General features: G+C 45.8%; 3 protein-coding genes across 5 annotated transcripts; 2 read left to right on the plus strand and 1 right to left on the minus strand.

The window, feature by feature from the left end:
- The first annotated feature begins 100 nt into the window (after positions 1-100).
- On the plus strand, positions 101-17505 carry LOC120955548 (villin-like protein quail). 2 transcript variants are annotated; one of them, XM_040376520.2, is made up of 5 exons: positions 101-316; positions 14431-14640; positions 14706-14914; positions 14991-16836; positions 16912-17505. In XM_040376520.2, exons 1-5 carry the CDS (start codon positions 293-295, stop codon positions 17245-17247), a joined length of 2625 nt encoding a protein of 874 aa, XP_040232454.2. In that variant the 5' UTR covers positions 101-292; the 3' UTR covers positions 17248-17505. The 2 variants fall into 2 exon arrangements, with proteins under 2 accessions (XP_040232454.2, XP_040232453.2); XM_040376519.2 differs by lacking the exon at positions 101-316 and adding an exon at positions 6835-7521.
- A 493-nt stretch (positions 17506-17998) lies between these two features.
- LOC120955549 (engulfment and cell motility protein 1) lies at positions 17999-21089 on the minus strand. Of its 2 annotated transcripts, none has more exons than XM_040376522.2 (2): positions 20965-21089; positions 17999-20893 (listed from the first exon to the last, which is right to left on the minus strand). In XM_040376522.2, the coding sequence occupies exon 2, from the start codon at positions 20777-20779 to the stop codon at positions 18611-18613; it is 2169 nt and encodes a 722-aa protein (XP_040232456.2). In that variant the 5' UTR covers positions 20780-20893; positions 20965-21089; the 3' UTR covers positions 17999-18610. The 2 variants fall into 2 exon arrangements, with proteins under 2 accessions (XP_040232456.2, XP_040232455.2); XM_040376521.2 differs by having other exon boundaries at positions 17999-20904; positions 20965-21087.
- Positions 21090-21333: 244 nt separating this feature from the next.
- LOC120960186 (apoptotic chromatin condensation inducer in the nucleus) lies at positions 21334-27540 on the plus strand. The gene is made up of 7 exons (XM_040384210.2): positions 21334-21516; positions 21706-23635; positions 23716-23923; positions 24837-25119; positions 25192-25304; positions 25375-26978; positions 27065-27540. The coding sequence occupies exons 2-6, from the start codon at positions 21708-21710 to the stop codon at positions 25630-25632; spliced, it is 2790 nt and encodes a 929-aa protein (XP_040240144.2). The 5' UTR covers positions 21334-21516; positions 21706-21707; the 3' UTR covers positions 25633-26978; positions 27065-27540.
- Positions 27541-27559: the final 19 nt, after the last annotated feature.

Raw genomic sequence — 27559 nt, forward strand, 5'->3', positions numbered from 1 at the left:
GTTTCCTGTGATTTCTCCCATCGATTAACGATCGTCTAATGATCGTTAGTGCTGATTGGTAATAAGGGGAGACAATTTTAATGTTTTGGCTGTTTGATTTTTCTGTTTGATTTGAAGTGTGTGTGATTTAGCTTCTCGGTGGCAGTTAAAGCGAAACTCCGGAAGTGTGGTTTTTGGGGGAAAAACTGCAACCCGCAGCGCGTGCGTGGATTATGTGACTGCAAGATCGTGAAGGTGAAAAATTGAAAAGTGAAACAAGAAGAAGAATTGATTGTGTCATTCGAGCCGGAAAATGATCAACACTAACCCGTTTTTGGTAAGTAGCGTAGTGGTGAGGTAAACGTTGATTTTTAAGTATATTTAAAATTACTTTCATATTTTAAGTTAAATTGAAGAATCCAGTTTACTTTCGAATCAGCTGTGTTTTGAGGCAACTTGTTAATATATTAATTTTCAACCTGTTTGAGAAAACGAGCTTAAAGCAAAGAGCACGTCAGCAGAGCCCCATTCGGTGCTTGCTGAACCATAAATTACCATTATTTAGACGACCATTCATCACCTCCCCACACTCCAGGCATTCCCAACCTCAGCGACTATACGCGTACTTTACAGCACCCAACTTCCGGTGACATCGTTATTCTACTTCCCCACTCACACACCCCGTTACTTTCATTTCATCCGCCATTCGGTTTCGAGCGGTAGAACAAACAAAAAATGGAAAAGCTCCAGCGAAGAGAATTTGCTTTTTGAAATAAACAAAAAACAGCCATGGAACCTCGAGAATTATCCCAAAACCATTGTGGTAACGTTGGGTGGGTTTTTGGACGGGGCTGTGAAAAATGCGTAATGGTAAATGTTACGTTCACTCGTATCGGATGGTTGGATGGATGGGAACCGAAAACTGTTGCCTCGGCCAGAACGATGGGTACAGAGCAACAGAACAGAGCAAAAAACGGCACCGCTAAGCTGGTGGTATAATAATAATCGGATCGACGGAGAATCGTTTGTGGTCTGTGACAAACAAAAAGTTGAATTAAAAGAAGGTTTGAATGGCCCGAACCGAGTCGGAATGAATGATTCATGTCGAATTGATTGTGGAATTGCGATGGCAAAATTGCAGCGTGTGTGTGCAGGCAAAGTGACTAAAAATATTTGCTTTTTAAATGAATATTTTGAAATGAGTGCAAAGTCTTGAAAAAAGGGACAATCCAAAAAGAGTTTATGCTAGACTGTGTAAATTTGTTTATTTTCATAATTAAATTGAGTTGTAGCTCATAACACCTGTACACTAATTATTGACCGAGAATAGCGACGATCCCATGATGCTGTGCCAGAGCTAGCGGCCTAACGCAACGAAGGTTGTCGATCGTAATCTAATCTGGACCCTGAACCTTCTTTCTTCTTTCATTCATGGCATTAAAATCGGATAAAATCGGAATCGAAATCGGAATCATCTTAAAATAAATAATTTGTAATTACTATGCATGAAAGGTTATTATTCAAAAGTAGTAGAAGTACAGAAAACAAAATACAATAATAACAAGAAATAATGTTCACGTACATTTTACAGGACTTAAACACATATATCTCTATCTATCGACTGCGCGCGCACACACCTATTTCACGAGAATCACAATGCTTGCACGTTGATCAATTTTACCCTCTGCCTTCGAATCATCTCTCTCTTCCTTTTATTTCCACTGCAAGCCTCGTTTTTCCATACATAATTGGAAAAAGTGGCATGGTGCTCTATTGCCACGCCGCGATACCTTTCAATCTTCTTTGACTCTCCTCCATTCACGTTGAATGCCAAATGTGTAATGCCAAACCCCTGGCGGGAAAATTCAGGCACGATCTTGTTCACGGCCCTTTACCGTGTGTACCCGCTTCCCGAAGCGATCTTCTTCTACGCGATCGACGCGGCATCGTTGCGCAAAAATTGTCGATCGAAGCTCATCCGCGCCTATTGCCTTTCCCTTAACAGCTAACGTTCTCGTTAGACGACGTGTTTGGCAAAGGCAAATTGTGAGGGCTGCTCTGCTATTTGGTGCTGCACGGCAAAGGAGGAAAAGCCATTCCGTGCCCTACCAGCGTGTCTGATGCTTTCGTGTACGAACTGCCCGCTTCCCAAGCGTTTGAAGGGTGTGTGGGGCGCATGTTTATCGTTGCAGTCACATCCAACAACGAGCGCTCCGTTGTGGCAGCAGCTAGACGGTTCTGTTGTACTGTTTGTGAGGCGTGCTATCTTCCCCTCCCAATTCAGTTGTGTATATACGAACCGGTGCCACGCTGGGAAAGGTCAAAGCCGCCAGTGCCCATGCCGTAACCATAATAAAAGTTTGGCGGGTGAAGGAATGTGTGCTATATTTACCCCTCGGCACGGTAAGAAACAACCAAACGCCTGGCTCCAAATCGCTCGCGATTATACGCGTCACTTCTTGCCCACATAAAGCGTGATGAAGCGTGAACCATCACCGGTGAATGAAGGTGTTGACAGGGCGCTCCAATCTCGAATCGAATCACCGACGTGTGTCGAACTTGTTTTTCTGTAATTTTTGGGACAGAAATAATGGCACGGAACATAACGAAGATGCCAGACGATGGGAAACTTCGTGAGCCAAGAAGTTCTTGTTCAAAAAATGATCTTCTCTGCAAAGGTAGAAAGAACATTCGGATTCTCTCAAAATCCAAACGATGCTTTCCGCACTGTAGCGGACACAGCGAAAAAAGGAAAAGCGCAGGAATAGGCGAGATGGAAAAGATTACAAATTTCTAACATAATGACCGTAGCGGGGGAAGGGTCATCGTCATCTTCTCGGAACTGCCATTAGACTGGGGAACTGCCGTTTCCTGCACTCCGTCTGCCAGCGTCGGGAACGATTCACACGATTCGTCATACTGGATAATTGGTGGAGAGTGAAGACGCGTCTCCATTCGTGTTGACCGGTGCTGAGTGCTACTGCTCCGGCTGCGGGATGGTTTGGCCTCTTGAAAGGTAAAACTTTACACCCAAATCGTTCGGGTTTTAATTTGGAAGCGTTGAGCAGTGTGGCTAATGGTAGTGATTACATTTCGAGCTGTACAATTTTTGGATATTAATTTTGGGAACTGCATTCTGGTTAGTCTGGTGGAGGCTTGTAGTTATGAAAAAGAGGGTTTAAAATAGTCTGAACGTTGTAAGGCTTTTTTATTCCAGGCAAAGGGGAAACTATTAAAAAAAAACAAATAATTCTTTGCTACAAAAAAACTAAAGACAAAGGTTGCAAACAAGAACATTTGATTAAAAATTTCATTTTAATTGATCAATATACTTGTCTGGAGAAATTGGAAATATTTTCTTTTACATGAATGAGATATCGTAATTATTAAGCAAAATCTGATAAAATAACGAGTATGGAAGTAATAAAAAATCTTGTCTTCTGGTGGTTTAAGTACCCTGAGATCAATGCGAAAAAGACGGACACTTTGTTGTAGGGAAAGGTGGATACCGAATTCACTTCCTGTTGAGGCACTTCACGAAATCCAATATCTTGCCACGACTTGGGCAACTTTAATCAATGTACAGAAGAGACATCGTATATGACATCCTTCAGGAATAGACGAGAGAATTTGTGGGATTACAAGTATCAAAGAGATGAATTTTGACAAGGTAGAAACAATGGCTTGGCCTGTTTTAAAAAGTCCCTTAAAAATGCTGGGGTCGCTTACTTTCCGCGGCGTAATTTTCTAAAGAGAAGTTCTAGACTGTTGTTTTGTAAGCTGTAGCAACGACCAATGGTAGTTTCCGATCCTTAGATTCTATAATCGAAATGCAATAGATTCTGAATTCTTCGATATGTTACAAGCGGCACTTACACGTCCTAAATTCACGGCTAAATGAACCGCCCTTGAAATTGGCCTACAATTGGTTTTTGTTCGTGAAAAGCGATGGAATTTGTTAAAATATTGTAAATATTGTCTTCAATTTTCAACATTTCTACAGGTGTCCATTTTACCCTTCATGGTCTCTATCTTTCTAATATTAAGTGTCCGTCTTACCCGCACATTTCAAAACTGCCCGAAAAACTAAAATTTTTATTTAAAGAAACAAAACATAAAAATCGATAAAAACTTAAAAGTTTCAACACATTTTCTGATAAAACATGAAAGTAAGATAAGGCGTGCACGGTTTCTTGGTCGTTGTATTAATATATCCCTAGATTTTTAACGTTTTCCTAAACGTGTTCGTCTTTACGTACCTTCCCCAATTTCTTTTTATGAATTATAATAATTAGTAATTTGATTAGAATAAATTCATTTTGTAGATATTAATTCTGTATAAATAGAAAGCTTTTTTCCTATGTTTGAAATCCGCTTTTGTCTATCCATTATGTCCATGCTATTATCTACAACTCGATAATGATAGAGAGCTAATAGCAATTCACTTTGATCATGCTTCCAACTTCTCCAAGCATCAATTGACACACCTAGCCCATTTTGCAACAATGTGTTCCTTTAGTTTTTCTTCAATCGTTACAATTACCTACTTTTATGCTCTCTACAATCACAGACACTCACACACACGATCCCCTGTCCAAGGGGTTGGTCCCTTTTATTTGTGTGCAATTCGCTCGATCATCACAGGAAAGCTTGCCAGAGCAAACGCACCATTCGATATGTACCTATTGTAAAAATGAATGGGGGGGGGAACAAACTAAATTTACCTCCCCTTGTGTCACATTCGCTACACTTTGCCAATGAAAAGGGGCAGGAAGGGGCCAAATGCTTTGAACTTTTCTTGCTTGCTAAACAAACACAAAGAATATCGCCCCTTTCCCTCCAGGGTTGCCCTTTATTCTTCTACTCCCCCTTTTATGAGGATGAATTATCTTATGCGGGCATGGGGCTGTTCTGTTTTTATTGTCCAATACATTTCCCTCCTTTGCTGAGCGAGAGCATGCGCTGGTAGGAAGTTGCGAAAGAAAGGCCCAACTTACAGGCGCGTGCAATCGACGATCACAAGACAAACATGCCGCAAAACGCTTGCTCTGTCTGTCCGTCTGTGTCTGTGTGTTGTATCCCCCCCCCGTACAATCTCCCTAACAAACGGCACCGTTGACACGGATCGTGCCCCTTTAACACCTCAAAGAAGGGCCCCCCATTTTACTCGGCCAAAAGGGCCGGAAAGTGCATCCGCACGCGCGCGCGCTCCGTATGTTTTCCGTTTTCATTTTCCAACCGCGCTCGCCAATGCGCTCGCGTGTGTCGCGTATAATTTATCGGTTCAATGAACTCTCAAGCACAAGAATGATCGACTGTGTAGCGCTCGCGCGTTGCTTTCTTTGCTGTTTCGCTTTGCTTCGTGTGGCGCTACTTCTGAGTCAACCCTTTCTTTCTTCGCCGTCACGAAGAATACGATCTTTCTTTCCGGCTGGAAAGGGATTTTCTTCCCTTAGCCACCCCGTATTCGTGTTACGGGCATTGTGTTTTCTGGTGCGTGAGTAGAGCATCAAACGCTCCCCTCCCCACTTCAAGCCCTTTGCGCGATCATGTCCTCCCCTTGCGCGTTCAGGGAACCGTAGCGGCAAGAACGTAATGACGCCGGTAATGGCGGGCCAGAACGGCGTTCGAAAAGCGATCAAATCGAATTATTTACGGTTCATTACTCAATCAATTTCGAAAACAGCTTCAATGGTAGATTAGCCCTCCGCATCCGCCACATACATCCGCAGCACGAGCAAGAACCTCCCCGTGTCTGGGTGATGGATGGGCAAAGAAAGGCTTTTCAATTCAACTTTCTGGCTTTCTGTCCCATGCGTAAGTCTTCATTCGAGATCGTGCTCGGAAACGAAACGGAATCGAAATCCGCCTGCAGATCGTGTCGTTTGGTTCAGGAATATGTATATCATGTTGTACATGTCGTTTGAGGGATCAATCAATAGATTAGTTGTAGGAGCTTTTACACGTACATGCTAAAGAAACAAGGAAACACAATTAGGAATTAGACCACGCTGTTGCGTGACACATCGTTTAGCACATGCTCGTGATTTGAGCTTAACAATGAAAAGAAGTTATGAAACAAATGGAAATATTCAAAAACAAGCGCCATGTTGGCTATTTTATAATACTTCTTCAATCGAATTGCTTAGTATTTAGTAGTCATTGTTAGTTTTTGTACTAATTAGCATGCTTATCAATTTTAAAAGCAATTATAATGCCTTTTTAATTAAATTTCCGTGTTTTGATTAATTTTGTTCTTTAAAATTATAAGTTGGTTTGAGAAAGAGCATCGTTCAATTTGAAAAACAGATGATTAATACCATTGCTTAACTTATAATAACTGCAACTCTGACAATATCAATAAATCTGAGCTCGTTTTGCCCAAAAGCCATTTACCTAAAGGGCCTTCACTTGGCCTTGGACTTGGCCAAACTGGATCGGAAAGCGTTCATTATATCGGAATGAAACCCTTATCAATGCTTTTCACTCGCCTCTGGCCTCATCTCGGCCTCGGTTACATCAAACGGATCATCTCATCAAGGCGCTATGACACAGCCCTGACCGTGACAAAGCGTGCACTAATACTGGCCAAAACTACCTCCGGCTGCGAACTCCTATGGGCCAGAACTGTCGGCCCCACAAACGGATGTGGCCGGAGGGGTTTATTTTTGCCACGCCGGAAATCTGCAGCACCCGAATGCAGCCCGTGGGAGCACCAAACAGCGAGCAGCGTAAACAAGGGAGGGAAACAAAACTGAAAGCCCCGACCTCGCATGCGGCATTTTTTTTTTCATTTCTCTTCATGGACCGTCGATTTCTTCCATCGGGGTCCGGCTCCGAGTACGGTGGGCCCGCACCGTACGGTTCATTCCAGCATCGTCGCTCGATGCGCAACGTTCGTCGCTTGCAGCAGCGCGCAAGTCGTTTGTTCGCGTTTTGTGCTCGCTGTTGTTGGGTTTTGTTTTTTGTTTTTTGTTTTTCCTGTTGTTTTTTTGCGGTTCGTTTTTCGCTCACTGTCTCCCGCGGGTTCTTTTCATTTCCTGCTTTGCAAAGCGCAAAACTGCAATTGGGACTAATTGGTTTGTGTCGTGCAGTGTCGTGTGGTGTAAGTGAAGAAAGAAAATCATCTTTCGCACAGTTGTGGAAGCATAGTTGTATTTTCTTCCCCCGTTCGGTGGAAACTTGGACGGAAAGTGAACAAGAAGCTTCGAAACGCACACACACACGCGGTGCATACGCGGTAGAAAAGTGGAAATGTTTTCTTGGAGCGATTAGTGAGCTAGTTTGTGATTTGTGTGATAGTTTCTTGGAGAAGATATTCTCTTCCCTTCCCTTGCGGTGGCAATTAGCCAGCGTGAACTCTGTGGCAAACTCGTCAACTTTATCGTGATAGTTAAAGCTTTAGGTTGATAAGCAGTGGGTGTGTGTGTGCAAAACGTTTGCGCAGGTTAATTGGGCAGAAAGAGCGCTTTGTTGTCTGCCCGTGAAGAACGTGTGAGAAACGCCAAGATGCAGATACTGGATATAAATCAGAAAGATTATGTACGTATTGTTGGGAGCTGTGTGTTGGGTGTGACTTTATCGCTGCTTTTTTAAGTGGAACGCATTAAAGCTCTTGCTTATCGCTCTTTTTTTAATGTTCGCTTTCGATGCAAGCAAATTGTTTGATAATCTAATCGTTGTAGGAGATTATAAGAATACATTGTCGGAGATTTAGATCCAATTAGTTTTGTTTCTCAAAACATACTTACATATCTAATTACTTCTTCATGTGTGTCCTTCCTTCCCAACTAACTTCCCTATGCTAATGATCAATAACTACCGCTGGTACACGATTCATGCAAGCCATTCCAACATCCATTCTTATTACGCATGTAAAACCAGCTCGTCAAAATTATGTAGCACCGATTGCACTAAGCTCAGGAACGGTGGCGAAACCACATTAATGTTGCTCTCGTTTTACCGCAAAGGGTTTTCCATCCGTCCAACGGCTAATCGACAACAGCAAAGCCCTTCCCTGCCCTGCATGGCGTGCTTTATCCCTGACCGGCAAACCGATTGAGCCGATTGCAATGTTGCACGTTTTACTGTTTCATTCCACTCCTTTCACTCCTTTCACTGCTTCCCTCCCTTTGTGGTCGTTTGTATTTTGACTTCCTTCTTTCTATTTTGTTTTTTGTATTTTTTGCCATCCGGACTCTTCCACCCACAGTAACGGAAAGCGGGTGGGCCAGAGCGCACTTAAGGGGCACTCGGAAAGAAGGAAGTCATAAAAATTTAATCCTAAAAGCAGTATCAGGCAGACAGGCCGCCACAGAACGGCGCTGTTCCATTTAAACGACAGCGGGCCTACATTATTTATGTGTTTGCTACGGAGTGGCTTAGCTAGCTGGGGGAATTTCTGGTGCGCCTGAAGGTCGGCCGTTTTCTTTTACCGGAACGAAATTGTTGCACACACTTTAATGCATATCTATTGTGTGCTGGTAGTTTAATGTTTTTTTTGTTGTTGAAGGGAACACATTTCTTTGGATTATAGCTGGCACAGGGTAATGGTTTTGTGTCTTTGTTTCTATCACAAAGAAATTGGCTAAGCAATTCAATTCATTTTATTTTTATTTTTTAGTTTTTATTTTCTACTTTTACTATTATAATCCGTTCTGTTGACAGAAAATGGATTATAATGGTGGCCTTCAATTTAAACAATATATTGTAGATACCAAAACTCCACAAGGTCATAACTAAGTGGAAGTGTTTGTGATGTACTTAAAGCACTGAAGAGATAAATAAAACAATGATAATGAAACAAAAAATTAATTCGGTAGAAAGCGTATTTTTGCACGTATTTTTATCCTTTTTCCATAAATAATTTACGATAAAACAGCTTTCGGACTGTAACATTTCGTAAGAAAAAATAAACGATCAGCCAGAAACCTTGCAATGATCGCTTAAAAGAACAAAAAAAATTTAAACTGCTTTAGTATTAATTTTAATTTAATTTTAATATATACTTTCCGTCTAATTTCTTCTTTTGTAACTATGAAATGATATTTTATCAATCAAAATCAAGCTGCAAGAGGAAAACGTTCGTTTCCTTTTTCTCATTAAAGTCTCCACGGTTCAGCTCCACGATCAATCTACCCGTCTAATTTGCGTCACTAAGATTTATCACTTCACAGGCGACGAACCCGACAAAAAGAAGCAACTTTATCTCAGAATGATCTATTGCTTTCCGAGCGTACTTTGCATTCAGCAAATTTGCCCTACCCCTTACTTTACGATGCCATAATTTCATCCCTCTCGCCGTATTTCAATCAGCTCCCATCCCATAGCGATCAACCGAGTCCCGCTATTTATCATCTTCTTATGCCTAGCGGGGAAGGTTAGGGATGTTCTTACGTGCTTTACAATATGGCAAAGGTGGACTGCAGAAAAGAAGCAACTCACGAAGGAAATGCAAACCTTTCAATTATCCGTCCGCCCTGGCTGTGCCATTGTGGCGATCAGGCACGAACGAACAGCCCCATTCCCCATGGCCGTGTTTGCTGGGAATGGCCGTTAAAGGTTAGAGCCGTTGTTTTGCTCAAATTGTCTGCATGAAACGATTTTTTGTTGTTTGTGAGCTAGAATAAGTCAATCAGTGATAAGAGCAAGAGCGATCGCAGTGGTGTGGCGAGTGTTGTCTCAAATAGTTGCAATTTTTTATGAAACTTTCCCAATTTTTCTCTACAAAATTGTACTTCAATTTCCCATTAGACTTGAGACATTTGAATATAATTTGCTTTCATTGGCTCTCTCTCGCTCTATCTCTGTGTCATCTTGTCAGGGTGAAACTGCAAATCCCAAAAAACGAGATCATCCAAACCTGCTAAACGATCGGCAAACACAGCGTAATAGGCAACCAAATAAATTTAATTAAAGCTTCCCAGCGCTTCCGGAAGGCGGCCGGGCACGCGTAACTAGACGCATCCATTTCCATTTGGAATGGCCAAAATTAATTAATTAATAATCCTCTCTTTCGCTTTCGCGCCTCTTCCCAGATATCCCTCCCCATAATCTACCGAACGATTTGCTAGAGCCTAACCTCGATTACGATAAGTTGACCATGGCTAAATATTGCTAGCAGAAAGTCTAAGGGGGAGGAAACATAACTACAATTCCGAGAAAAAAAAACTCCGCGCGTACACGGCAAGACTTTCTTTCCTATTAAGATGATCTTACTTCCGGCAAAACTGTATGTATATTTGCTTCATTTCGTTTCGCCTCATCGATGCATTTGGGTTGGTTTGTAAAATCCGACCGACAAATTGACGTTGATTTGGTTTCGCAAAGGGGGTTTTCCTCCCCTTAGGGTCGCTACTATAGCGTCGTTGCGAATTTAATAGTGCCGGTAGTTTTCCGGCTTCTCGCTCGGTGTGGCGAATGTGGCCGTAGCCAAAGGGGCAAGGCAATGGAAGAGGCAAAAAGAAGATGGGGATAAAAAAAACCGGATCATTTTACGATCGATCATAATTTCTGCGCACCATTTCAGCACCTTTCCTTTCGCTCGCTGGGTGATGACGGGCGCGTGCGCCTGGGGTTTTTTTGTTGTTGTTGTGTGTGCATCCAATCGGTGATGTTGCATGGCATAAACGCATTAAACGCAGCGTCAACGTTAGTCAACATGGCTTACTGACGCTTGCGTACACTAATGGGCACGAGAAGCGCTTCGCTGCGGTTGAATGTTATTCGCGCTAATGAGGAAGTGTGATAAGCCTGTGTGACACCTGATCGATTGCAGTTTGACATGCGCAGTGGTTGAGGGTCGTCAATTCGGAGACGACTTTATCAGTTGTTTATAAATTACAAATAGACTTACAAATTGCGCTGTAAAGCGTTGCAATGTATTTTATTTTATTTTTTAATGTGCTTAATGCTATATTTTATGTAAAATAAAATAGCTAACAGGAAATAGAAAAAAAACTGTAAAAAAGTAAAAATCAAGTAAAAACATATACTAATTTTCTTCTTCACTAATGTAAAGCTCTTCTTTGTTGTTACAGAAATTCTTGTAAATATGCGATTCGCTTTCCATTTTTTGTATTTTCATCGTTTGTGTTTGATCGTTTTCGTTGCTTCGAATTATATTAATGTTTTTATAGATTTTGTGTTTTTTTTTATTTTAATTTATTTATTTATTATTAAGTTAAGTTAAATATATTACCGTTTTTGGTATCTGACATTGCTGATTTTTTTATATCTTAAAAATTAATTAATTTAAAAAGTTGTTTTATCTTACTACTGTTTTTATTATTTTTAATTTGTTTATACTAATTTAATTTGTTTATTATAATTTGTTTTATTTTTAATTTGTGTTTATTATACATTAAACTTAATCAAGGGACAAAATATGGTTTAATAATCTACAGGTACTTATTTATAACTTTAAACAAGGGTTTTCTAAGTCAAGCTTCAATTCAACTCATACTTCACCTGTGAAATCCATATTATACCAAGCACGATCGACACTTTTGCATTGATGGCTTACTGCACTGCACCGACCGCTATGCATATCTCAATTCATCACGCCAATTGAAAGTGGAGAGCAGCGATGATCATAAAAAAAAGACAGACTCGTCATGACGATTTCTCGGTGCGGAAAATTGCACTTCTTTTATGGGCTTACCACCACCACTACCACCAGCAGCACACGGCATGAGAAATCGGCTGTAAAACAACGGAATAACCGTCACCGTCTTCCTCTCGCCTCCCCTATTCCCAAATCCTTCGGAAGTGGATACGGAACTCCTCCCCCCGGCAACTTCGATGCAGATCGAGTGCAGCAACCTGCCGCACACGACTGTGCATCGCTGCACTTTGCACCCGCTCATGCATGCAAATGCGAGCGATCGGGCAACCGAGCCAGCGGTCAATGGTCGGCCCTCCCGCCTCACGCCTGCATCACGCTCTTTCTAATGGTGGCAGTGCAGATGCTCTTTTCCTCCTCTGCATTTCTTTCTCCATTTTGCATACCCTACTTTGCATAATCTCGCACCTCCTTCCTCCTGTGTCCCAAGTGGCAAACGGTCTGAGTGATGGAAAAGCAAATGTTCGAAACATCGCAAAACCGTTCCGTTCTGCGTCAACACAGGCGCCCGTACGACTACGAGTGGGATTTAAATCATACCACAAGCGACGAACCTCGTGAATGCGTGTGCAATGATCAACAGCACCGGTCAACCTGCTCTGCTGGGGTGGAAATGACAGCCTCTCGTCAATTTTCCCTTCGGTAAACCACACACTGGTGGTTTTCACAGTTACATTTTCCCATGTTCACGAGAGAACCATAGCGAACGAAGCATAATGAACATGCTACATGTCTGCCTCCCCCTCCCCCCAATGAATATTAGCTTGCAACCGTCAACATCAAATACCGACGCAACGGCAGCAGCAGCAACAGGTGTAAATGCAGCATAATTACCACCAGCGAAGGTCGTTAAAACGCGTTTAAAAGAAAGGGGAAGGGTGGCCAATAGCAAGGCGAATCATTAATGTGTGTGCCACAAAGGGGGAAAAAACATGCCCCATCCATTAGTGGATCGCCTAAATAGTGAAGTTTGCTAAAAGATTAAGTTTCAAGTGGCAGGGTTTGTTTTTTGTTTATGTGCGTTTGAATGTGGTCCCTCTTCGCTTCCCTTTGTTTTCCTCTATCACTCTCAGCACGGTAAAGTACGAAAAAGATGTAATAATAGGCACCCGGCACATCTAATTAAACGCCCCGTAAGTATAAGGCTCTATCAACCGCACTCTCCCGCTCGGTGCACTGATCCATTCACATTAAACAAAGCTTTTAATGGTGGTATTCGAACGAAAGTGACCAATTTACATAAATTTTGGGCAGCTGTGAGCTGGGATGGGTTGGGCTTGGGGCTGGCTAAAACAAAACGGGCGCCAATAAAAGGAAGAAAAAAACCCATCAATCATCTTCGAATGGTACATTTTTGCTGGGAAATGGTGTAAATGGAGTGGAGGTGTAGAAATGGTGCTGCGTTTCGAGTAGAAGGAAAGCAGCAAGTTGCAAGTTTATTGAATTGCAGGGTTGTGGTTAAAGATGAATGCTTGGTGCTTTAATTGTATGGATATGGATTTTGATAGCTGTTTGACGAAGATTTTATAATTTTACTAATTAAATGTTAATATGGATTAGTAGCAGTAGCTTCATAATATTTCAATTGGATATCCAATATGCAAATATGCTCTAATTTCCTCATATGATCACATAAAGTTCTCCATAGTTAATTGATTTCAATTCACAAAAATCAATCAATTTAAATGCTAATCCGGAAATCATTGGAGCTCAGCAGAAGCCAACCAACCAATACGATCAAACCGTCATCATTTCGATAGTAGTATTCAGTTCAACAAAATCAACGAATGTTTTGTATTCAAGGAATTCTTTGGAGCTCAAAAGTCATCATTCTAAGATCCGCCCGCTGTACAATGTTGGTTTCTAGCTTAATTCTAGCGGCCCTTTGTTTGATCAAGACCTTGTAATGTACGACAAAATGATTTATTGACTCTCCGTTGCAACAATGTACATCGATCATGCAATGATGCAACCTCCCCAAAAGGGCTACTCTAAAACAATGCAAATCAGATATAGGCCATCCAATTGACTCCACCCTACAGCCCAATTTAATCATATTGACCAATGAATGGCACACGATCTTGCCTATGATCGACTACTTTACATGGAGTACGGTCATAGATTGAAATTCTACCAGAACACAATGCCTCCGATCGCAACACGCAACATCTCCACAAAGCTGTGGGTTTTCCCACAACAGCACAATTTCAACAAAACCCGCCCAAAGACACACCTTGCTTCATATTGAATGAAGATCACTGTTTTGCTCCCGCACAGTGCATTACCCGTAGAACCAGCGTCATAAACCGCCCGTGTTAAGCGTCTGGTGCCTCGTCAGTCATTAACCTCAAACATTGGTACATTGGGGTTTTGGGAGTCTCTTTTATGCGGGTACGTTGGAAATTGATGGATTGGTTGCTTTCGCAGCGGTGCGGTTCTAAAATGAGGTGGTGGTGGGAGACTGCCCGTTTTGTCGATCCGTTTTTTACCGGTTCGGTGTAGTGGGCCACCACCTCTAATGCCCGCGTAGGGGTAATATTTGGTGGTTGTGTCGTGCTCGCGCGATCTACGAAACAACAAAGTAGGCGTCGATTTTCCACTCCACCGAAGCGTAACATCATCATCATCGTTGTCGTTGTCTGCATGGTTACCACGTTGTGGCTTCTACCTTGATGTGATGAGTGATGTGTTCTTCTAGATAGAATATCCTCCAAACAGTTTCTGGTGTACAAACACCGTATATCTCGGCGTAGCAATTATAGCAATTTACGCTTTTGTCAACTGCAAACATCACTAACATTCCTCACCCTTAATGTCACTCCATGTAGGATCAGAAGCGTCCGGTGTACGAGGACATCAAGATTGATACCGCGTTCCGGAAGATTAGTCCCCGCTCGATCGGCTTCCACGTCTGGCGCATCCAGCAGGATCATGTGGAGACACTGCCAAAGGAACAGTACGGTACGTTCTACGACGAGTGTGCGTACGTCATCTATGCTGCGTCGCTTACGGGGACCACCTGCGATAAGAGCACTATTGTGAGTAGATCTTCGAAAAAGTCGAATGGCTGGTAGTATCTTACACAGTGATTATATCTTCTCAGAGCCGTGAAATCAAAACTCCTGGAGCGGCAATCGAGCGCAACATTCACTTCTGGCTTGGTGCTAACATTCCTGCGGAACGTTCCAAGTCTGCGGCGTACAAGATAATTGAGCTGGATCTACATCTCGACCACAAAACGACGCAGTTCCGGGAGTCGCAGGGTAACGAGGGCATACGCTTTCTGTCCTACTTCAAGGATGACGGTATCCTGTAAGTGGAGAGCACATTGAATATCCCAATGTATCTAATTTCTTACAAGATCTTTTTTGAACTCCCTCTCCTGAAGTGTCCATTCTGGTAGCGATGCATCTTCAACTCCAACCGACCCAAGGCTGTATCAAATTTCCGGGACAGCTCCACAACGCTGCGTCCAGCAGAAAACGATCAGCTGGCAGTGCTTCAACAGCGGTCAGGTAATGATCCTCCAGACGGCATCGATCGTGTTTGTGTGGATTGGTCGTTCGACCGGCTCGGTCGAGCGGATCTTTGGCATACGGATGGGCGAACGGCTGAAGCAACAGCACGCCATTGCCGAGCTGGCGATCGTGGACGATGGTTACGAGCAGTCGATGAGCATTGCCCGGAAGGAGGTCTGGAACGGGTATCTAAATCTGGCCAAACGCTTCGTTAAACCGATGCCCCTCACACCGACCGTTGCCGAGCGGCTGCTGAAGCTCTACCACTGTGACACAGTGAACGGTGTGTTCCGGGTGGAGTTGGTAAAGACGGGTGCGCTCGAGCAAGCGGATCTGTACGGGCGGGACAGTATCTACATCGTGGATTACTTCCCGCAAGCGATCTGGATCTGGATTGGGCGCAGCTCCCACAAACAGAACCGGGCAGAAGCGATGCGCCATGTGCGGGGGTACGTCATCAAGAAGGGTTACCCCGCGGGTACACCTGTGGCGCGCGTTATTGAAGGCCTTGAGCCGGCCGAGTTTGTGAGCCTCTTCCCGGCGTGGACCAGCGCCGACATTAACGGGAACACGGTGAAGGGGCTGTCGGAGAAGTTTGACGCACTGACGCTGATACAGCGCCCCCGGATGGCGGCCAAGATACAGCTGATGGATGATGGGTCGGGTGACATGACCGTGTACCAGATCGGCATCGATGAGGTGAAAGAGATCCCGAACAAGTACGCAAAAACGTTCTACTCGGGCAACTGTTACGCGGTGCACTACGAGGTCGCTTGCAGTACGGAGAACGCAAACGGTTCACTGCCAAACTCGATCCGTAATGTGGTCTATCTGTGGTGTGGATTGAATGCACCGCCCGAGCATCGTACGATTGGCGAAGCGTTCCTGGCCGAGATGTGCGAGCATCTGAAGAAGAACGTGGTACAGGTACGCATTGCGGAGGGCATGGAGCCGCCTCACTTTCTGCAGATCTTCAAGGGATCGCTGATCGTGCTGAATGCGCAAGATCCGAGCCTGGAGCAGGCGGGCGCTGTCGTCAACATACGCCAGTACCCCACGAGCTTCGTGCTGAAGGTGGTGGGGAATGCGACTTACACCTGCAAGGCGGTGCAGGTGTCGAGCAAGACGCTGTACTATCCGGAAGATTGCTACATCCTGAAGGCGCCGGACAATGAGGTGTGGATCTGGTGCGGCCAGTACTCGACGGGAGATTCGCGCGAGATGGCCAAGTCGATCGCGGGCCAGCTCGGGGAGTACAGTCTCGTGATGGAGGGCAATGAGACGGACGAGTTCTTCAACTCGGTGGGCGAGAAGTTCCTGAAGCAGCTGAAGAAGACGACCACGGCCGGTAATATTATAACGCCCGCGGTACAGACGAACGTGGCGCAGACGTGGGACCAGGCGGTGATTGGGCTGTACCGCTGTCAGTTGCTGGAGGATGGGAAGCCAACGTTGAGGCAGATCTTTGGCTTTTCGCAGCAGGATCTACGGCCGGACAGTATCTTCCTGCTGGATGCGGGCAGTATCGTGTATGTGTGGATTGGGGAGCAGACGTTGGTGGAAGAGCGGGCCCAGTGTTGGGAGCTGGCGAGGCAGCTGATCGCGACGCATCCGGTGCAGCGCGATACGGCAATGCCGATCGCTGCCGTGCGGCAGGGTGAGGAACCGATCACGTTCGTGGGCTTTTTTGACAGCTGGGACAGGAAGCGTTTTGAGGTAAGTGAAGCGTTTTGACAGTTACTAAGCGTGTATACTAATGGAAGTGTCATTTTTGCTTGCTCTACTTTGAAGTCGTGTGTGCTGTATGAAAATCTGCGAAGCGAAATCGAATATCCGAACGGTGTTGGAGCTGGTGGACGGCTGCCGGGTGCTCCCATTCCCGTGCCCCGCTCGTCCGTGCGAAGTGATGATGGGAGTGGTGATGATTTCGACCGATACCAAAAGTACCCGCTGGATATGCTCCGGGGCGATGCGGCCAATCTGCCGGCCAGTGTCAATCCGACGCGCAAGGAGATCCATCTGACGCACGACGACTTTGTGACGGTGTTCAGCATGACGTACCACGAGTTCGAGGAGCTGCCGAAGTGGAAGCAGGTGGAGCTGAAGAAGCAGAAGAAACTGTTTTGAGCCAGGTTGGGCTGTTAGGGGGGAAGTTGTTACTAGATGGATGCTATTAGTGTATTGCGTTTTTCGATTGCGATTGTAGTTTACGCACCAAAGCAAAGGTTGTTGCGCGATATGGTGCATTTTATTTATCCGTTATGTGGTTTAATATTTGTAATATTTTTAACCTGAAACCTTTTTTCCTTTTTTTTAATACATGAAAGCAAAATAAACGCTTACACTACACACGTTTTTATTTGAAAATAAACTGAATTAAAATCATCTGTATGCCTTTTTAACCTTACTCATTTCTTCACCTATTTGTGTTGATTGTCCTTTTTTTTTGTTCATTTATACTTTTCTGCTTTCGTTTGTTCTACTTTCTTTTTATCTTTTTTCTATATTTTCCAATTCTATGTATCCAATTTTTCTTTCTTCAATCTCTTAAAATATGGTTGAAATTCATGTTTGTACTTTCGTTTTTAATATTTTTTATTGTATTTTCACATTAATGCTACTTTTTATTGATCCTCTTTCCATCTTTAATTATTTTATTATTTATTCTTACTTACTGCTCCCATCAAATTTACTTTCGAACTAATCTTATTACCCCCTTGTTACCAAATGTAAAGTGTTCAAACGTTTAGTTTACTTATTTTCTGTTTCATTTCGCTTTTGTGTTGTTATATTTCAAACTGTGTTGTCTTTCTTTCTTATTTTCTTTAACTCTTTTCTGTCTTATTTCTTTCTTTAAATTTTTACAACACCGTCAAAGTTTACTTTCATACAAAAAGTGTATATACTTTTATTACCGTATATATATATCCGAGGGTTTTTTGCGCCTCTCATTGCTTACATTTCCGAACATTTTGCAGTAATGTATCTCGGATGGAGAAATAGGCTTACATAATTTTGGCTATTTGCTTACAGAAAATGTTCATTGCCTTGTCTTAAAGCTAGGTCGAGTAAATGCGGAACGGAACGATTTTCCGAAATCGATTCCGTTGGCTCCTTTCGTAAAACTAATAAAATAGCACATGTGCGCGTTGAATACGTTGGATATAGGGTAGCATTAGCATAGTTATAATAGTGGTAGAACTGATTACGATAACATATTGCGTGGAATATTTGGCTTTTACTACAAGATCGTCCCTCGTTTTTTGCCCTAACTACTTCCTTTGCTGCTCTCCATTGAACGTTTTTTCTTCGTCCTCTTTTCATTTCCCTCTGCTGCACGATATGGAAGATATGGAGGGAGAAAGTATCAAAAATTTAAACCTGTATTAAATTTGGATACTCGAAAATAAGTGGCATTAACTTTTTTTTTGGAAATTTGCCATACAAAATAAACCTTTGGTTTAACATTCTCTCTTGTGCCTCCTGCTGCTTAACTGTCGAAGCAAAAGTCGTAATTTTCCGGCTCCGGTGGAATGGCCGGTGGATCCTTGGAAATGTCCACCCCCTCCGTGTCGAGCAGCCGCAGCTTGATCTCCATCGACAGCAGCGTCTCGAAGTCTTCCTCCTGCTGCTTGCTCGTCATCGGCTGCCCGAGCAGCGCATTGATACCATCGGTCCAGTAGTTGAACGTGGCCTCGTCCGGCGCAATAAAGTCAAGCGTCGGCTGTTCGCTGCTCTCCGGCACGAGCGAAAACCCGAGCGGCGTAGACGCTTTCTTCGACCGCATCTCCTTCATGTGCGGGCACTCCTTGCCGACCAGCATCTGGCGGATGTCGATCACCGGCAGCTTGTTCGACAGCTCCTCCAGCGTCGGCACCGTCTTCTCGTCACAGTCGCCGTAGTGAATGACCTTGTGGTTGGGGGACAGCCGCACGTACCAGTACTTGTCCCGCTCGCGCTTGCCGCCCGAGTACTTGCAGAACCGTGTGCCCACGATCAAGTAGCCGAGCCGCTGCTCCTTAATAAGCGCTCTGATCTCGGGGGTAATTTTCTTCTTTAAGCTCACAATGGCCGATGCGGTCGATTCGCACTCCTCGCGCGACGTTCGCTCCTGCTGGCGCAGCGTCGTGATGGTGTTGTAGGTGAACGTGTGTATCTTCGCCTTGAAGTCCTCCAGGCTTGCCGGCCGCCCAACGATGCTGCGCACGATCTGTTCCCGCACCACCGAGAACACCTTCACAAAGTCCTCCGTCGTGGCGCGCATATCCTTCCACGTTTTGTTCAGCACCACGATGCAGATGCAGAAAAACTCCTCGAACGGGTGGTCGTGGGTGAAGAACATCGGGTAAAACTCCTGCCCCTGCTCGGAGGGCGACTCGCCGATCCGGAAGATGTCGCACAGCACCTTCACCAGCTCGATGCTGGTGCGCCCGAACGGGCACTCGTGCTCGTCCGCCCGGCAGCTGTTCTCGTGCACCACCTTCGTGTAGCTTTGCGTGTAGTTGCGCGCGAAGTAGATCATACAGTCGAGGGCGAGCGTGCCGGGCGGCGTCTCGAAAAAGTCCTGCGCCGGATTGATGTCACACTTGAAGCCGAGCTTTTTGTAGTGGCTCGAGTAGGAAGAACCGTGCTGCCGGCGGGCCGTCACGTCCGGCATCGGTTCGATCCCATCCGCCTCGAACGCTATCCGCCGCAGTTCCTGGATCTTTTCCTGCGCGTCCTGGTCCTGCACGTCCATTGCCGTCTTCATGCGTTGCTCCAGCAGACCCAGCGTAAGCGTTTGCAGCACGTACAGCTGGTGGGCCATCTCGGCGCCCATCGTCGGTGTGATGACGCTGTTGATCACGCTGCGGTACTGCTTCGAGCCGAGTGTCGCCGCCAGCATACGCCGCTTGCCGTCGTCCGCCTTAATGAAGAGCGCGTTCAGCAGCGCGATTGCGTTCTGCTGCACCTGCGTACGCGTTGCGTCGCGCAGCAGCTTCAGCAGCGTCTCGAGCGTAATTTCCTTCTCGACCAGCGCGTACTTGTTGCTGCTCTGCACAATGTTCTCCAGGATGGACAGGGCCGACTGGATGATTTCCGGCTTCGAGGACCCATTGATGAACGCCACGTTCCGCATGATGAACGACGGTTCCAGTATGTCCCACGAGATGGTACCGTGCTCCATCAGCTGCACGAACGAGCAGAGCGCCAGCTCGAGTATGCGCTCCTCGCACTGTCCGTCCTCGATCAGCGCAATGATTAGCCGCAGGCCCTGCTCCTTGATAAACTCGAGCGCAAACGTGTTGTCCGCGCTCAGCACCTGCAGCTCCTTCAGCTCGGCCACCTTCTCGTCCTCCGTTCCGCTGCGCAGCTTCTCCAGTATGTCGTTCGTCGTCTTCGAGGGCGAAAAGCGCAACTTCAGCACCGTCCCATTCTTCACCTCGTTCCGGTTCTTCTCCGTCACGTAGTTGATGCCGTCGAACTGCAGGGCGTAGCTTTCCGCGTCCGGTATGCCCCAGGAGCTGCACAGGTTCTGGATGATGGCACCGAGCGGTTGCCGCTGGTCGAACTCGATCAGCTGCGGGTACATCTGGGGCGTGTTGTCCACATACTCGACCGCAATCTTCACGATGTGGCTGTCCTTAATTGCTGGCATTTTGCTGTGTTTCGGTAACATCGAGCAACTCTCTGGCGGTCGTGTTTCCGGTGGGCACCACCCCGTTTTTTGTTGTTGCTTGCCTTACCTTGCCTCAGGAGGAGGGGGATTGTGTTGTAGCACCCCCTTAGCTACCTGGAAGACGTCTAACGAAAGCGGAAATCGTTATTAAATTGAACAATACGTTAGTGAAAGGAATAATTTACCTGAAAAGACGCTACAGAAAGGAAAAAGCAGTTAGTTTTTCAGCTTATCGATACGAGGCGAGAAATTGTTTCCCTTGAAGTCACTTTTTTAAGCCAATCAAGCTCTGCTAATCACAACAGCACACATAAGGACGTCAGTGGTCATTTTATTTGAATGTTGGTAAAACGATTGCGATATTTAAGATATTTTTCGATTTTGTAAAGGAGTTTGGCAACATTTATTTTAATTGATTTTTTTTTCCAAAATATTCTCTTTTCTGTATTTTAAAACTTTTTCGTAAATAATAATTCGTCAAAATTTCGATAATGCACACTGGAATTCCAACTGACGTTTTTTGGTCAAAAAATGGCACGAACATCATCTGACAGCAGCTGTCACCGTCGCTCATTGGACGCGAATAGAAAAAAAATTTGTAGAGCTTCGGCTTGCGGCACAATTCCCAATTGTTATTACCAGTGAAAAAAGGTTAAATCGATTCCACTTCGTCCTACTTTATCGGTTAAAGTGCATCAGAAAGTGTTTTCTCAGCAGCGAACGAGACACGCAAAACGGTAATTACGCTCAGCGTTTGTGTTTTTCACTTCGTGTCTCGCGCTATGGCCGCCCGGTGAAGGGGGTCATGCATTGTGCTAAGGGACAGAAAGAAGAAAAAAAGAAGCGCATCAACAACACTACCTGCCCTCCAAGGTGGCTTCTAAATTCGCTGCTTTGCTAAAGTGTTCCCCCTTTCCCCTTTTCAGCAATGCGCCGTAAAGCAAGTGGCGGTGTGAGCACACCGGAAAAATCAACCCCACGCCGTTCGACCCGCGGTCGGGTCCGTCGGTCGCCGTCGAAAAGTCCCGAACCGGAGCCGGACACGGACGAGTACGCCGCCACGACCAGTGCGCAGGATGAGGAGAAAAACAGTAGCTCCGAGGAGGAAACGACCAGCCGGAAGGGTGTTGGCCGGGGGCGCAGTGTACGCGGCCGCAGCACCCCTTCCCGGCGCAAGAAGGAAGAGACACCGCCGGCCCGCACCCGCCGGAACAGTCGGCGGGAGAAAGAGTCGCAGGAGAAGACGATTGTGGCGGAGCAGGTAGAGGAAAATGGTGCCGAAATGCAAACGGAGCAAACTGTTCAGCGCGAGGAGCAGAAGGAGAAGGAACAACCGCAAGAGGTGGTTGATTCCGGTGCGTCCGAAGAGGTGATGGAACCAATTCCGGAAGAAACGCCGGAAGAGCTGCATGAAACAGACGCTACCACGGCTGAACAGAATGTGGCCCCAGTCGAGCAAGACACCGGAAGCGAGACGGCGACGGTATCCGCACGCGTCGATGATAGAGCGCAGAAGGAAAGGAGCGAGCGAAGCCCTCCGGCCAGGCAGGATTCGGAGCCAGAGTCGAAGGCACCAGCGGCTGCCAGCGTAGAAAAGGTAAGTCATACAAATGGTGATGAGGAAGAGGAGGAAGAAGAAGAAGTGAAGGAAGCAAATAGAGACACCGAGAGACAGAAGACGGTGGAGCCGGAAGATGCACGAGATGATAGCAAACCGGTCGTTAACAATCGTTCTCGAACAAGGCAAGAAAGCGATTCCAACGAAAGTGCCCCGGAAGAAGAGCAAAGAGCAGAGGATGAGGAGGAGGAGGATGAAAAGATGGAGGAGAAAGCGGACTCAAGGCCGGCGAAAAAGGGCGAACGAGAGGTGCAACCGGAGGAACCGTCCGGTGGGGCGGAAGAATCGATGGATGCGGCCACCTCAGGCACGGAGGAGGAAGCGAAAGACGCTTCGTCGCGTCGCGACTCGCATGATGCTGTAGAGTCGAATCGCAAGCAGAGAAACGATTCCGAAACGGCACGCGATCGTCGCTCGCCCGCTAAAGCGAAACACGATTCGCCGCCCAGCAAAGAAGACGCGAACGAGGAGGAGCTGGAAGCGGGTGAAATAAAGGACACCGACCAGCAAGGTACGGCGGAACAGCAGCAGCAACAGCAGCAGTGCCCCAAGGAGGAGGGTGTGGCACTGGAGGCGCCAAAGATTCGCCCGCTGCAGCGCAAACGCCGCTGGCTGTCGTCGAAGAGTGCCGACGCCAAGCCGGCCGTCATTACCATCTCGACGGACTCGCTAAAGAACATCATTTCCGACGTGAAGCCCGTCCCGCTGGCGGACGTGAAGCTGGACTCGTCGTCCGAGCCGGAGGGTGCCGACGATGCGCCGAGCGCGGACGAGAACGAAAAGGACCGTGTCAAGCGCAAGGTGCGCGAGGTGAACGAACCGGTCACGCAGCACCAACCGCAGCAGCAGCCGCAGCAGCTCGCACCGTTGCCACAGCGACGCCGGCCATCGGCGGAGAAGGAAAACATCGCCACCGACGAGGCGGCGGACGGTGAGACGAACAATGGTGACGGAGCGGGGATGAAGCAGAAGCCGGTCGGCGAAAAGATTGCCCTCACGCGCAAGATCAGCATCGTGAGCGATGATGGTAGCACGGTCAGCACAAAGGCACCGGTCGTGCGGCCCCCCAGCCCGGCCAAGCATCTGACGAGCAATATTCTGTACATTACGAACCTGGTGCGCCCGTTCACGGTGCTGCAGCTGAAGGGGCTGCTGGCACGGACTGGCAAGATCGTGGAGAATGGGTTCTGGATCGACAAGATTAAATCCAAGTGCTACGTCAAGTACGAAACGGAAGAGTAAGTGTCGAATTGAAGTATTTAGTGAGGGATTTTTTTTAAAAATGTTGTTCCGTCCTTTTCTCTCCAAAAAATTGCAGCGAAGCTACGGAAACACGTCACGCACTGCACGGCATCCGTTGGCCAGTGTCGAACCCGAAATGTTTGGTGGTGGATTTCGGCAGCGAGGAGGCAATGGACAAGGCGATACTTTCCACACTGGAAGATGGTGCGCTTCGTGCGACGGTCGAGGGGGCGAAGGATGGGAAAGAGTTTGGCTGGTCGCGTGATGCAGTCAAAAAGGAGGAGGTAAGCATGGCCGGAAGATGGAATGGGTTTACGGCAAGTTGCCATACATTTTTGTCCTTAAGCTAGTGTTGTGCTTCATGAATCTTTTGTTGAGATTCATCCATATGAATCTTCGGTGATTAGTGATTCGAATCTCGAATCGTATTTGTAATGATTTATGACTCGTCAAAGATTAAAGAATATCCCAAGATTTATGAATTTCAGAAGATTAATGAATCTGTAAAGATTAATGAATTTTTAAATATTTATGAATCTATTGTGATTCATGAATCGTTAGAGATGAATGATTTTCAATATATTGAATAATCTGAAAATCTCAGAAGGTTTATGTATTTCATACTATTCATTAATCTCTTTAGATTTAAGATATTAAAGATATTCATGACTGCTTAGAGCTGTTATCAAGCATATCTAAACTATATAATTAATTTCATAGTGATCTTCAGAGCTTCGTGCATATTTGGAGATTCGTGAATCTTTGTGGATTCATAACTCTGGAGATTCATGAATATCAGAGTTTGATATTCTGATTCATTCATTAATTTCAAAGATTCATTCAACATGCATGAATCTGAATCAGATTCCCATCTCTACGTAGGTCATCATTTAAGGCATCAAAAGTTTTACTTTCTTTGTCATTTTTCTGTCTTCGGACTGGCCTTAATTCTTCTATTTGGCGTAACGTCCTACGCAGATATGTGGTTTATATATACAGGCTTGCGAGACTTAATTCATTACCTTACATGTTATTGAGTCGTTCGAGTTGACGACTGTACCACGGGAGAGCTCCGCTGGCATTAATTATTTACTGCAAATCAATTGCTTCCTTCCAATGCTTTAGAGCCTTGGCTACAACGACTGTAATGAAAAGAGAATAATTATTCTATTTTCGATTGTTTTTGTTTTACTACAGACGGTACGTCGCGTACGCGAGTGGGATCTCGGCAAGAAGGATGCGTTTGATCCGGAGCGGGACGTCAGAGGAGGGCGCGACGCGGCAGGACTGGCCGACAAGGACAAGCTGGGTGCCGATAGGGCCGGGCGTGAACGTGGGCGTGAGATGGAGGAGGAGCACCGTGACGGACGTGGAACCCGGCTCGACGGACCACCTGGTGACCGTAGTTTAGATCGCGGCAAACGTTCCGCGGAACGCGAGTTTGGACGAGAGAGACGGCGCAGCACCAGCGTATCACCAGGTAAGAAAGACGGGGGACATAAACGCAAGCATTTGATTGTTAATTAATACGATTTTATCGCTTCTTTTCTAGCGAGAAAGTTCAAGAAGAAGGAAAACGAACCACCGATCAGGCTGCTCGATGATTTGTTCCGAAAAACGAAAACCACGCCGTGCATATACTGGTTGCCGCTCACAACGGAACAGGTAAAGGGGCGGAAAATCGCCCTCAAACAGTGAAATCGAAATGGACTCACTCAATTAATACCTTTCACAGATCGCCATCAAGGAGGAGCAGCGGCGCAAGAACATGGCCGAACATTTGCGCCGCGTCGAGGAGCAGCGCAAGCAGGAGGAAGAGCGTGATCGCGAGCGGAAGCGCGAACGGGAGCGACGCGACCGCGAACGTGAGCGCGAGCGCGAGCGGGACCGCGAGCGCGAACGCGACCGCGAGCGCGATCGTGACCGCGATCGCCGTCGGTCGCGCTCCCGCGAACGCAGCCGCGACGATGGTGGCCGTCGCCGGCACAGATAAGAACTTTCCCACAGTCTCTAGCAGTCGCCGCCGCCGCGTGCTCCTTTTTCTTTCTTCTCTCGTTTCGAGACTTTTTGAGCACCACCAATAATAGTGAGGGAGGGGAAGGAAAAGAGCTCGAGGGGGAGGGGGCAAAACGTGGCGCCATGTTTGTGGGGCGCTTTGGTTTCTCGTTTTCGATGGTGGTACATCCTTCTAGAATGTAGAATATCTTGACTCCTTAGGAATATATTTCATATTCTTACGAACTGCATCGATAGAAGATCTTGAAGAATAATTCGATCAATCGCCACAAATCGGGGAGGGGAATGAATGCGAGAATGGGAAAGCCATGGAGGAGATGGAGAGTATAAGCACAATAAGTATGCCCTCTTCATCCCATCTGGCGCCACGAGTATGTATGTATATGAGCGTGTGTTTGTGGGTATGTGTGTATTTTGTGTGTAAGAGTTGCTAGTGTGGCATATCTTGTCTATCCTGTTGTGCATTCGGGGTTTCAACTTTTCTGACCTGAATGCGTGGAAAACAGGTTCGCAAATGTTAGGACCTTGATTGAAACACAAAATGATCTTTTAAAGCATTCAGTAAACACGAAACACGAACATTTCAGTTCATTGTATTAGTTTGTAGTCATATTTTAAGAATTCACACTATTGTACTACCCATTTTAAGGTGTGTGTATGTGTGTGTGTGTGGTATGATTAGCACTCCCGACATTCAGTCGAAGGCCATACCCGATGCCCCCAACCTGCTCTTTTCTATCTGTCTTCTCCTCCCCTTTGACGTTTGAACTCACTAGTACAGTAAGGACAGTCTTTTGGCATCTTTTGAATTTGAATATTTTTCCCCGCCCGTATCCAATAACCCAATATCCAATCGCTCCCTTGAAGCTTCGCGTCGTGCGATTTTGACAACTGCACAACAAACGGAAACGCGCTAAAGCGAAAGGGGTCAATCCATACAACACGAAAAGGGGTCATTACAAAATAATAACTGTAACTGTAGTAACACACCCGGGGTTTGATGCAGCTTACTAACTGATCGGATCATACGTAACCATGTGGCGATTGCAAATGATGATGATGATGATGATGCTACACAATATTTTAGAGATACAGACGCATACTTTCGTCTCAGCCATTGAAGAGGAACGCCGCACCGACAACGGGCGTAGCTTTGAGGTGGTAGAATTATGAGAAGAGAGTGATAGAGGAGGTGATAGAGAGCTAAAAGAGAGGAGCAAGGTTCACGCTGCTACAACCGACTTCTCCCCCACTTCATCTTGCTGCGTCAACCCGGACGCCACCAGTTTCCAGCTTCGTGGCGGGCGTGAGGATCAAATAGTGGTAGATATTAAACGGACCTTACCGTACAGCATCATATTAACGATTACATGTGTTTTCTGTGCTTGCATGATACGATCTTCGATCAGAACCGTCGGCCGAGGTACAAGGACATCTCTGGTTACCAGTGGTACTCTCTATTTTACCCATTTCTGCTGCACCATGTACTCCTGTGGAATTTCAGGAATTCAGGATGATCTACTACATTACAGATAAGGTCATGATTTATCAAACAACTACTGCTCTTCTCTGTATCTTATCTTCTTAATTGGTGAGCGTAAAGCGTGTTCTGGGAACCATAATTTTGCTCTCGGTTAGAAGGCTTAACGCGAAAGGACGCCAGAACCATCGACCAAATTCTACTCCCCAAAACGTTCCGTTTCCGTCGCATGAGATGCTCTCAGCCGTACGTCCTTAACATCTTTACCAAATAGATCAAACAAACAAAAAGAAATAAGATTATTTAGCTCGGTACCGGCCGGCTGGTTGGTTCTTTCCGGAAATGAATTAAACTATTAACGAACTGTAAAATAGCATGAAATACACTTTTTACTGTCAAAAGAAATTTTATTTCCTCTACCATC

This window comes from Anopheles coluzzii, chromosome 3, assembly GCF_943734685.1.
Source record: "Anopheles coluzzii chromosome 3, AcolN3, whole genome shotgun sequence".
NCBI lineage: Eukaryota > Metazoa > Arthropoda > Insecta > Diptera > Culicidae > Anopheles > Anopheles coluzzii.